This window comes from Puntigrus tetrazona, chromosome 10 (assembly GCF_018831695.1).
Source record: "Puntigrus tetrazona isolate hp1 chromosome 10, ASM1883169v1, whole genome shotgun sequence".
NCBI lineage: Eukaryota > Metazoa > Chordata > Actinopteri > Cypriniformes > Cyprinidae > Puntigrus > Puntigrus tetrazona.
The window spans coordinates 5,037,088-5,049,758 of NC_056708.1; the positions used below are offsets into that span (position 1 = coordinate 5,037,088).

The 12,671-nt window shown below is 38.7% G+C and overlaps 3 protein-coding genes across 4 annotated transcripts in view; all 3 read left to right on the forward strand.

Moving 5' to 3' along the window:
- The window catches only part of LOC122352868 (zinc finger protein 135-like), a 3,473-nt gene extending 2,055 nt beyond the window's left edge, over positions 1-1,418 (forward strand). Inside the window, exon 4 of the mRNA XM_043250594.1 lies at positions 437-1,418. Within this exon, the coding sequence (XP_043106529.1) occupies positions 437-990 (554 nt within the window). The 3' untranslated portion in view covers positions 991-1,418. The remainder of the gene's footprint in view (positions 1-436) is intronic.
- Positions 1,419-1,758: 340 nt separating this feature from the next.
- On the forward strand, positions 1,759-8,451 carry LOC122352867. Of its 2 annotated transcripts, none has more exons than XM_043250593.1 (9): positions 1,759-2,474; positions 2,593-2,723; positions 2,797-2,908; positions 3,545-3,739; positions 5,522-6,534; positions 6,615-6,684; positions 6,759-6,933; positions 7,696-7,812; positions 7,896-8,033. In XM_043250593.1, exons 1-8 carry the CDS (start codon positions 2,213-2,215, stop codon positions 7,700-7,702), a joined length of 1,965 nt encoding a protein of 654 aa, XP_043106528.1. In that variant the 5' UTR covers positions 1,759-2,212; the 3' UTR covers positions 7,703-7,812; positions 7,896-8,033. The 2 variants fall into 2 exon arrangements, with proteins under 2 accessions (XP_043106528.1, XP_043106527.1); XM_043250592.1 differs by lacking the exon at positions 7,696-7,812 and adding an exon at positions 8,228-8,451 and having other exon boundaries at positions 1,763-2,474; positions 7,896-8,058.
- A 712-nt stretch (positions 8,452-9,163) lies between these two features.
- Positions 9,164-12,062, forward strand: si:dkey-210j14.3 (zinc finger protein 567). Its single transcript, XM_043250595.1, has 4 exons — positions 9,164-9,629; positions 10,876-11,006; positions 11,093-11,204; positions 11,284-12,062. Exons 1-4 carry the CDS (start codon positions 9,377-9,379, stop codon positions 11,823-11,825), a joined length of 1,038 nt encoding a protein of 345 aa, XP_043106530.1. The 5' UTR covers positions 9,164-9,376; the 3' UTR covers positions 11,826-12,062.
- The last annotated feature ends 609 nt before the right edge of the window (positions 12,063-12,671 follow it).

Consider the following 12,671-nt stretch of genomic DNA (forward strand, 5'->3'; position numbering starts at 1 on the left):
ACTGAAGTAGCGGTTCGGCCTCAAACCGAACATCGCTGAACCAGTGATGAGCGTGTGTGTGAACTGAGCACTTGAACGAATCAATTGTTTGAACCGGTTAAAATAGACTGTCTAAAAGAACCAATCTGAAGAAAGAATCAGACCTCTCTGTATAGCCTGAGGCCATTATGTTGTAAAGATGTTTACGTTTTCTTGCACAGATTAATTGTTTTGCTTCACAAGACCGTAATATATTGCCATGAGCGACAGGTATTCATTTTGTTTCCTCATATCCTTTTTTTGTGCATTTTATGCATCACAAAAGACCATTGTTTCAGCTTAAAACCTTTTTAGTGTTCTACTGAAGAAAAAATTTCCCCTGCTTTTTAGATGGGCTGAGGGGGGAGTATTTTTAAATTTTTTAAATTTATTATGCATTTCATTTATTGAATTACAGGACCTGCAGCGACCGGTGATGAGAGATGTGTCGCCCAGAGCTCTGAAGATTTTATCACGTACACGGTACCTTCAGATGAGCCAGACCGATCGAATGTACACCAGACAGCAGCTGAAGAGCAAGCTCTCGATGGAGCTCCACACGGAGACATCGCAGCAGGGCCAGACCTGAGCCTTGACGTGAGGTTTATTCCCGACAACCTGAATTTCAACGAGGCCTTCACACCAAAGAGCAAATTCAAGTGTGTGTTCTGTGATAAAACCTTTGAGTACTTAAGCCACATGACGAGACACATGCGAAAGCACTCCGGAGAAAAACCCTACATCTGTACCGCTTGCGGCAAACGGTTCGCTCAGAAAACGTATCTCACAACCCACGAGCGCACCCATTCCGGGGAGAGGCCGTACGCGTGCATGGAGTGCGGAAAGAGCTTTTCTCAAAAATCCTCTCTGAACGTACACCTCCGAAGCCACACCGGAGAAAAGCCATATAGCTGCTCGCTCTGTGGTAAAAGCTATGCCTTCAAAATAGCCCTTAGAACGCACCGGTGTTAAAACGGAAATAAACAGCTACTGTCTTCTTATAGTTTTAGTATAAAAAGTATGAATATCTTTCTTATCTGTTGTTATAAAATAAATGTAAAAAAAAGTCACGGTGCAAGAAAATGCTGATGGCGAAGATCCTTTGTTTACACGTGCAATATAGTGACTATAAATACATGTGCTCACTAACACTAAACAGTGTCCTATTATAATTGATTACAGGCAATATGTTATGGTATAAACACTGAAATGTGTTCTTGTGTGTAGGTTCCTCATACTTTGGAAAAGGAACTATGGATTTGTTCACGCTGTAATTTTATGTCATCTACCGTTGGTAACTTAACATTTTTACTTTTACGTTTTGCCCTCCCTCAAACATTTTACACTGCACCATTGTTTTTATCTATTTAACAGTTTTCTAAATAAACTATTCGTTTCTTTGCATCAGTGGGGTGCATTTTTGACTCGAACAGACCATCGAATGTTGAAGCATATTCGCAATATTTAACATTAAATATTCTATTCTCATACATGAGATCTCGCTGTAATTCCATCCAGTTGGATGTGGTTTAAACTACGTTTTGAGCTATTTTAAAACTGCTTTTGTAAAACAGGTTTACGACAGGATAACCAAACAGGCGCACTTCAATTCTAATCCAATTTATTCAAATTCTTGGTTACAAAGGTCCTTGTTACAGTGTAATTATACACTTATATCACCTAACTACACATATACGGTTAGGTTTTGGCTTAAGCTTACTTATACCTCATTTATTGTTAGTAAGTTAACACATGTGCAAGGAGGACACCAAAATAGAATAGACAGCAATGGATCCAATGATTGGTTGTGAGAAAGAGGCCCAGCAGAGAGGTGGGCATATAATTAATAACACTTTGACACCATAATCTTTCAAATTAAATTAAAATCTGCTGATGTATGCAAGGCCCATAAAGGGGTTTTGTTCAGGAGCAGACAAACATTACTCAATTAAACCGAGACGACGTCTTCCCGGGTGAACCGTCGAACAAAAAACATCTACACGGTGGTTTACGGTAATTCATCCCATGATTCTTTTCTGCCAAACGCTATGCTTTGTTTCTATCTTCATAAACACCAAAGGCGGCTCAACGCCATTGTTTGTTTGAGGCGCACGTAAACATCTGCATTGAGACAGCGCTAGAGCTGCCGGGTCAAAGGGCGAGCCTTTACATCTTTAAAGTGTCCCGTTAAAAGATGGACACCGCGAATAGCGCCGTGTTTCAGGCGCAGTTAACGTCTATCATGGAAACGCTAGCGAAAACAGCTGCTGTGCAAATAAGCAAACTTTTCGAGGAGAACGCGTCTCTTCTGCGCTTGGAGGTTACGCGGTGCACGAGCGAAAACGAGTGCCTGAAAAAGAAATGCAGTTTTCTGGAGAATGAACTTAGGTGTGCGCGGAAAAGCGCTGGGAAGGTGAGCAGGACAGAAGCTCCGTCGAGTCACTCTGGGCTTGCAGGTAATATCTTGCACTGATCGTCGTGCGTGGAAATACACTGATGTTAAATGCAAAAAAGTGACTGATTTTTCAAGTCGAAACGGTCTAACTTGCCCACCAATGCCCGCATGTTCAACAGATGCTGGCCATCGTCCCGCAATCGACAACGTCTTCGGCAAGGAATGGTGCATGAACCTCTGGAGACACGAGGAGGCACATGTTGGAGAGCAGGAGGACACGCATCTGGGCTCTCCAGTCATCATAGGAGAGGTTGGTCTCACACACTGCTGTGTTATGCATGCAGAGTTCAAAAACAATGTCGGTGTTATTTTCGACCCTTTAGCCAGTAAACTTGCTTGAAGAGGAACCCGACATGATCATGATCAAGGAGGAGGCATTTGAAGATTGCTCTTCTGGGATAAACGAGGAAGACCAAGATAATCAGAGTGTGCAAGGTATGCTATTAACTAAGAATCACCTCATCGGAAGTATGATCCAGTACAATATGCATTGCTTAGGACTTCCTTTGGACGGCTTTAAAGGCGTTACATTTTCACAGTATTTTGATTTGTTTGCACAATCAGCTCCCAGATTTATCGAATGGTTTTATCTCAGCCAAATATTGCCTATACAGCCTATCCTAACAAACCATATATCAATGAAAAAACGAATGTATAAGTCTCAATTTCCAAAAATTGACCCTGGATGTGCATTACCATGTAAACGGTAATGAATAGCGTATGATTAATAAATTACAGTACCATTATAAAACTCTGCTGTTGTAGAATGCAATAGTTAAACACAAGCATAACACTTTTTTTGTTTTTTTATAAATTTAAACATATGCAATATTCTTTACAATAGCTAAAATCATACCAATATGTAATACAAAATAAGAAATTAGCAGTAATCGATCATAGAAAATGCGTTAAACATGCAAGTTACAGGTGATGCGTGTGAATATGAAAATATGAATCCAAAATGATGGTTTAAATGTGACCTTATTATTAACCTTGAATTGCATTCGGTTTAAGCTAAGTCCTTATTGTTGAAAATAACCCTTGTTGTGTGATCTGGCCAACCCCATGCAGGCGCAGTCCAAGAGGAAATCAAAAAAATCCTCCCAGAGTTGGACCTAAACAAGCTTCAGAATGTGGTCAGTCATCTTTCGTTAGTGGTGGGTGTGGAGAAGACGGAGGACCTTTCCCTAGTAGAGGTGTCCGATCTTCAAGACTTTCTGGAGCCAATACAGTGTCGAAAACTTGTAAAAACATTCAAACAAAGAGGTAAGAAACAAACTTATGGCTGAAAAATAAGTTACACACCGTTACAGGGTGTTGCTGTTTCTTGTGCTTCACTTTGGTGACCGCTTTAAAAAAATCAGGGGGGCTCGCTTTTGCAGAACTGGCCCGTGCGGTCACTGAATTGAGAGAATTTGACAGATGTGGCCTTTGAAAACACATTTCTTTCTCCAGGTGCCTTCATACGACAGTAGTGGTCGGACAGACTTTTTGTTTTTAAAACCAGCTCTTACAGGTTTGGTCAGTCAACCTTCCTTCAAATTCATCTAAGGGGTATAGAGTGGATTAGGGCTGCAGAGTTATGTCGACAAATCACTTGTGATTTATTAATTATGATGAACACAATTTGCAGTGAATGATGCTTATACCATTGTTTGAAGCAAACATCATGTCTTACATTTATATGAAAATAAATAAAGCTGAAAACATTTCAACTGGAAAACTTTGCTTTTCTATATACAACAGTTCATTGGACTGGTTTCTTCTTGAAAATTATATATATATATATATATATATGTATGTATGTATATATATATATATATATATATATATATATATATATATATATATATATATATATATGTGTGTCTATATAATGTATATATGTGTATATATATATATATATATATATATATATATATATATATATATATATATATATGTATATATGTTTTTTGTGTTTTTTTGCATTGTATTATAATAAAAACTATAAATAAAAGAATGGAAAAGCAAAAAAACAACAACACTTTTTAGGCGTAATATCATATGTGGACTATTATTGCCTTTTCAAATTATTACGATTAATTAATTATGATTAGAAATTTGCTTAATTGTGCAGAATGAGGGTGTAATGTCACAGGAGTTTTGTGCTTTTTGAATGTAAAAATGGCCAAATCCTACCCCATTTACACCTGGTATTAAGATGCACCATGGGTGATCAATCATAAGTGGTCAGTGCTAAATAAAGGAGTCAACTGGGTCGAAAACCACGATATGTTTGGATTGTATATAATTTGTCAAGATGTGTTCTTGTTAGCAACAAAGGAATACCACTTAATCACCCAGTGCACTAAAACAAGGCTTTAAAACCTATATCTGTGCTTTGCTTAATACATGTGCTGTAAACAACTAAACTCTGTCTGAAATTATATGAATATGTACACTTTCTGCCCACATGTCTTGAATTTGTAATCAGTTTAAAGGCATTTCATTCGACTGAATAATGCAGTGAAGGAACACATTCTAAATGCGCACAAAAATGTATTTAAAATTCATGAAAAAATGTAGGAACTATCCGAAACCATAAATACACAAAAACCTTCTCTGGGTGGTGCTATGAATGTGTTAGATGAAATTTTATACATTGATATTTTATAAAAGCAATGATATGCATAGGTCTGTAATCTGGTTGTGTGTAAAAAAAAAAAGTGTTTGAAATGGGATTTAAGGATGCCACAATTGGCATTTCTCGAGAATCTTGTTGCCCATGCTCTGTGCAACAAGCGTGTCATATGTGAGATGAAAGAGTGTGCCGAAATCCCTTATAAAGAGATGCTTTGAGTGTGTTTTATGCAAAATAACTAACCTTGGGAACAGGGTCGCTCATTTAGCATACTAGATTCATTCACATCGAAATGAGATTATGATCAGATTCATGTGCATATGCCTATTTTGTGAATTTGTTTTGATAAATGGCTTCTGAAAAAGGTACCTTCACCATATTTTACTTTCTCTGTCTCTTTTAATGATTTTTTTTTTTCCTCTAAGAATCCAATGGTCAAGCGGATGGAACATCTAACGAGATGACGTTCACTCCTTTATCATCAAACGAGTCCCTTCCAGAACAGTCCTTTATTCCCTCATTCATCAAATCCAGCTGGGTCAGAAGTTTCCAGGTTCCCTGGAACCGCATGCCAGCGGCTCTCGCTCAGGCCACGTCCACTGGAGAGAGAGCTCGACCAGGACCGAGAAGGGAGTTTGTTAGGCTCGTGGTGGCAGCCATGCAAGCCCACTGTCCGAACCCAAACTTAGCCGCTTGTGGGGAAGTGGCACGAAATATCGTGTCTGCATATCCCCTGACCTTCGGAGACATTTCTGAGGAAGGAGAACAGCTGGGAAACGGCTTCAGTTGCTTACAAAGACAGCTAAAAACTAGGGTGGAACATGTGAATAGAGATGTTATGGAGCACAGGATTCGTCGACCTAGAAGACCATCATCGAAAAGACCTGGACAACAGGACAACTACATAAGGACAAAAGTACGATGTAAAGTGGACAGTTACGGATGCATCAATTGGCAGCCGTCTTCCATCCCAGAAGGTGAGACGGCAGAATCTCTTGAAATGAAGAGGAAGGTTGCGGCTGAGATTTTTCAGTCTGCAGGACCAAAAGCTGCCGAGTTGCCCAACGTAGATGACTTAATGCAGCAGACGTATGTTTACCAGCGCCACATGATCAACTCATGCCCCCCTCCTACCATCAGTGAGATTGAGGGGCACTGGCCGTTCCTGTTCACCGAAAGAGGCCTCTGCAGGCACTTCAAAATCCTGACTGGGATTGACATCAGAAACCGCTTTAACGAAACTCTTCTCGTTAAATCCAAGAGAATACTGAACTATTTCGGCAGACAGAGACTGAAGTGGAACGGAGAGATCCAGAGCATGCTGAGCGAGATCGACGACGCCAATGCAACCGACAATAACAGGATAGCCATGTCAGCCATCCTGTTGATGATGAAATACTTTAAGGAAAAGGACAACGCTGTATTCATCTTAGCAGATGTCAGTAACTATGAAATATTACAGTTCTACTCGGGGAGGGGGTTGACGAAGCTTAAATGTTTGTATGTTCTGCTTTTAAGGAAAACTCTACTAAGACGTCCATCGAAAATGAAATCAGCTTACCCGCGACGCCCCGGCTCATCATGCTCGGTAAGACATGCTATATTACAAAAGGCAGGTTTTTTTATTTGGGCGTATAATTATAGTCATTTTTCATATTTCAGGTGAGACGTTGCTGACTTCTTCAAAGTGGTTTGTCAGTATTGAAGGCAGAGTAACACATTCTATAGACGACCAGCTGGACTTTGCAGCAGCATTGTCTGTGTTCTTTGGGTGCTTCTATGCTTTTAATATCGAGTATGAGGAGTCAGCCAGTGCCACCCTGGAGCTTATTCAGAGGTGAGTGTTGAGGACATTTGTCCTGTTTGGCTTTTTCTTTTCGGTATGTCTTCTTTTCTTTTGATATTTGACTTTTGGTCTCTTTTGTATCAGAAATACTGTGTTTTATTCACCTTTGAAGCATCCTAGGCGTATGTGACTTTCTTTCAAATTAATCCAGTCGGAATTATATTAAAAATCGTCCTAGCCCCACCAAGCCTGGGACTAAGTGGGTGTTTGTTGTCAATAGAAAGCGTGAAAGAAAGTGCGTGCATACATAATAAAATGAATGTTGGGGGATTTCGATACAAGCCAAGGAGATATTGTTTTTCTTTGTTAAAGCAAGCTTTGCTTCTACATTCTCCAGAGTTGAGTGCACACAACGTATACATCCTACGATATCCTCTTGAACGTCTTCTGTCAGTAGAAGTGCAAAAATGTTTACTTAATTTGAAATATGGATATTTATCTTACAAAAACGCATGGATTCGCTACAGGAGTTCTTTTATTCACTCCATGGAGCCGCTTGAGGGAAGATTTTGGATGTGCATACTTTATTTCATGTCTTCTTGAACGACAAGTTTATAAATATAATTCTGATTGGATTCATCTAAAAGAATAAGAAGGTCACGTACACCTAGGATGCTTCGAAGGTAAGTAAAACACAGGCTTATTTTCATTTTTGGGTGAACTATCCCTTTAAACTTACATAAGTAAAATAGTTTGTGGATGCAATTTCTTGTAACGGTATACCCTTTGCACAGATTTTTTTTTTTTTGCCAGTGAATGAGACCGCAAGTAATCTGACAGCAGGAGTAATAAAATCATTTTACCCGCCATCTATAATCATGCCGCTGGTTAGCTTCTGGTTTGCCTGTGCACGGTTATGTTTTGTTGGAGGTATGGCTTTGGAGAGTGACTGACATAGTTGTAAGACTTGCAAAACTGATATTTTGTTTAAAAATGTATCTACTGTTCTTTAGGTTCTTCGTGAGGATTAATCCCGAGGGCACTAAATGTACCTCAAAATCAGGCACAAGTCGAAGGACGGGTTCGGCTGTTCAAAGGAAACCCCAAAACTTTAATACCCGTGTGGCTACATTTATGCAGAGGCTTTCAGAATTTGAGTGGAAAACAACAAGTTAAGTAAGTGCGAGTTTTAAAGTTGAAAAAATCTTTGTATAGAATTAAGCGCAACTTTCTTTCGTTATTAAAGGTATGTAACATGTTAATTACTGTAATTACCGTAATAAGTTATACAGGGTTTTCTGAAAGTAAAGAGCTGACATTTAATCAGGTTTTTCATGCGTTTCAGAATTGCCTTCATCCCGGCCTTGCTCTGAAAACTACTGCTACTGCTACTATGATGGGTTACTACTTAAGTGACAGGTTTTTTTGTTTGTTTGTTTTTTTTTTTACATTGTTAGACTTTCTTTTTTATATCTTGTTATTACTTGTTCTGCTCTTTTTGAATGTTGCTGGAATGTTTGTATTATAAATATTTTATTACGTTTAAGTCATTCATGCAACAATAAAAAAAAAAATGTATTAACTAATGCGTGTTTATTTTATTTATTTATTTTCTGGAATAATATGATTAGAGTGATACAATAACGTTGCGGTACTACTTACTTTATACAATAGCTACAAGTAGATTTTTGTATTGTTTAATGCAAATATGTAATTAAAAAAGTACTGTAAATTCAATAACCTGCTGGTAAAAAATGCAAAAGTATTAACAGAGTAATTTTAAATTGCCTAAAACAAATAAAAGTATAGATACATCCCGGAAAAAAATGGTGTTTATAGTGAAGATGTTTTGCACATCCTATTCTGAAATCCATTTTTTTTTTTTTCATTCATAATGTTGAGTTTCAACACTTTCTGTACCACAGAACATGATAAAAGCTATGCTTACACCATAGATCACTAGTACGGCTGGTTAAGGGGAAGCGTGATATTTCCTAAAACTTGTTTGACAGATGATAAATACATTGGGGGAAACAGATTTTTATAAAGGGGACTCTTGTCGGACATGTCTAAGAGAGTACAGATGGGCTGGTTTTATATGGGCTAGAAAGTACAGAACTCACAGGCAAGCTAAAAATCCATTTGGAATGTAATCGGAATCCAATGTAAAATTCCAATCGGAACACTAGAACAAACAAGAACAGGACTTCCATAGTAACAGTTGCCAAGGCCGGAACCGTTTTGGAAGCGACCGATAAAGAAATCTAATTCATGCGGGCTCTCTATACGGTGGTATACGGTAATTCATCCCATGATCCTGTTCTCCAAAATGCTAGATATGCTATGATTCTATATTCAGAAATATAGCCAATACAGTGCCGTTGCATGTTGAGAATATAAAAGCGGCTCGAGGCAGAGACTCTAGCGTTGACGGCGAAGGACGGGCGTTTACGATATACATCCCCCATAAATGGTCCCGTGAGCGACGGACATCATGAATACTGGGGATTTTCAGACGCAGCTAACATCCATAATGGAAATGCTGGCAAAAACAGCCGTTGTGGAAATAGGTAAACTTTTCGAGGAGAATTCTCTGCTGCTGCGGTTAGAGATTTCACGCTGTACAAACGAAAACGAATCCCTGAAAAAGAAATGCCATTTTCTGGAGAATGAACTTAGGTGTGCGCGGAAAAGCGCTGGGAAGATGAACGGGACAGAAGCTCAATTCAACCATCCGGGACTTACAGGTGATTTCTTATCGTGCACAATAAATGAATTTTCGTTTGGATTTATGCTGTAGGTTTAAAGCCTGCAGAGGGCGGTCCTTGTATCATCTTTGTGCCCTTGAATAAGACTTTAACCTTACTCCAGGTGCACTATTTCTGCGATAAATAGTTCATTTTGACGATTCATTCACCATAATGTATTCATTCAGCGACCCTTCGTTTAGATTACAACAGTAGGTGTTGACAAGTGACTGGCTTTGTCTGTTTGTGATGACCACGAGCGAGTCAAGAATCAATCACTCATTCACTGACTCGCTTTAAACCCACCGAGCGCAAACAGTCTCGTTCAGGCTATTAAAATATGTACGTACATATCTATTGAAAACTGAACAGTTCTTCTACCTGCCCTTGTTGTGTCAGTATATCAAACAAGTTCATTCAGTTCGTTCACCAACAAGATATTTAGTTCATTCACCTCGTTCGCAAACAAAATGGTTCTGTTCATTACTAGACTAAATTCAGACGCTTGTTCGTCAGCTACTCAGAGCTACTTTGTTTTTGTATTATTATTATTATTATTATTATTATTGTTTTTTGCTATGTAGAGGACATTGTACATCTTTCTGGAAATATGATAATATGTGTAATTATCATTTCAATCTGACTTCAAATGTCATAAATCGATATCTCAGGAAAAATGTTTTGATGTTTTAAATTAAAATACAACTTCCTCTTATGAAAAAGGACATCATTTAATACTATTACACAGTGGAGGACACAAGGACTAAATGCATGTTAATTATATATTTTTTTGAGACAACAATTAAATGGAAAATAAGTTACATGTCAGTATTTTTTTTTAATTATTATAAAATCCGGCCAATTATTACTCCCATTATTACACACGCTGTCCCAGCAGCACATTAATATGCAAATTAGAATATAGATAACACAGTTTAATGGAAATTAATGGGAAAATTTAACACATATTGCAAAAAGCCAATTAGATGAAGTCATTTTGTTATGCCATATCTTTTATAACATAGTTGAAAATCATCAGGCCCACTTTTCTGTTCTCAGTTTAGCACCAACCCTGATCGAACACCTAAATAAGCTAATCGAAGTCTGCAGGATTACTAGAAAGTTACAAGCAGAAGTGTTGATATGTATATGCAAGCTAAAAAAAAACTAATTTGCTTACCCAGTGTATGCCTTTCTTGCATTCTTGCGTTATAATGTAACCAAAAAAACAAGGCATGTCTTACAGAAGCCGGACGTCGCCCTGCAATCGACAACGTCTTCGGTAAGGAATGGTGCATGAACCTCTGGAGACACGAGGAGTCACATGTCGGAGAGCAGGAGGACACGCATCTGGACTCTTCAGCCATTGTAGAAGAGGTTAGTCTCACATACTGCAGTTGATACACATCAATCAAAGTCAGAACAGAGTTACCTAGTTCTCCCTTTTGCTTCTCGTCCTTCAGCCAGTAGATTTACTAGACGACGAACCAGATATGATCATGATCAAAGAGGAGACATTTGAAGACTGCTCTGCGAAAAATAACACGGAGGAAGTTGAAAATTCCAGTTTGAGAGGTTTGAGAACTTTATAACACTTGCTGCTATTAACTCGTTATCATATTTACACGCTCTTGTGTCATTTATTGATTTACAGGACCTTCAGCGACCGGTGATGAAAGATGCGTCGCCCAGAGCTCTGAAGATTTTATCACGTACACGGTACCTTCAGATGACCCAGTCCAGTCCAGCGTACAGCAGACGCCAGCTGAAGAGCAAGCTCTCGATGGAACGATCTCTACGCACGGAGAAAGCACAACAGAGCAAACGTTCCTCAGCCCACACAACCACGCAAGTACTCAAGAGGAGAAAAGGTTTGAGTGCGTGTTCTGTCGGAGAACCTTCAACAAACTAACCTACCTGAAAGCGCACATGCGGACGCACTCCGGAGAAAAACCTTTCGTCTGCACGGTTTGCGGCAAAAGGTTCGCTCAAAAAACGTACCTCCGGATACACCAGCGCACTCATTCCGGGGAGAGGCCGTACTCGTGCATGGAGTGCGGAAAGAGCTTTGCTCAGAAGAGCTCTCTAAACGTACACCTCCGCAGCCACACTGGAGAAAAACCATATAGCTGCTCAGAGTGTGGCAAAAGCTACGCGTACAAACAGGGTTTCAATACACACCAGTGCTTCGGTTAAACTAGCAGTGCATACCGAAGTGAACCATTATTTAATCGCATCTGTATCGAAGTGTGCATTACTCTGCAATATGAATCAAAATGTTCCTTCACAGAAACGTATGTCCTTCAACAGTGTTTGGATACGTGTTATAGTCACCTGTGCATTGACTTCACCTTCATTTAGGACCATCTAGATGTGTATTCATTTGAACGGAGGGATAAATAAACATGCTTTAATAAACTTGACATAAAGTAAGTGAAATCATGCAAACCACTTTTTTATTCAGCATGGTTGAAAATACACGGAGTAACTGTTGTTTGCTTACACATGCAATCTAGTTGACATCTGAACTTGAACAACTCAAACTTCTAGAAGCACTGTACATACTACATACTACTGAAATTACAGCTTCCGTAAAGATCAAGTAGTGTTATCTGTTTTACACTAATGGCCCGAAACTGATTATTGAAGATTATCCCCCGGTTTCATGGATAAGGCTCAAGCCTAGTCCTAGGCTAAATGTAAATCTTAGCTGTTTCAGCTGAAAGAAACTTGCACTGACTGGTCTTAAAACGTGTCAGTGCCTTTGTTTTTTCTTAAGATGCACGTCAGAAATGCTTTTTTCTAAGGCATGTTTATAAAAATTACTTAAATGTCCTAATTTAGACTAAGCCCTGTCTATGAAACCAAGCCTATGATAATATTTGGAAAAAAAAACCCAACTTCACAAATAAAAATATTAAGGCCTAAAGCCTTAATTGGTGATTTGTGGTGGTGTTTCATATGTAGACTATATATATATATATATATATATATATATATATATATATATATATTTCTAGGTTTTATCCAGATATATCCAAG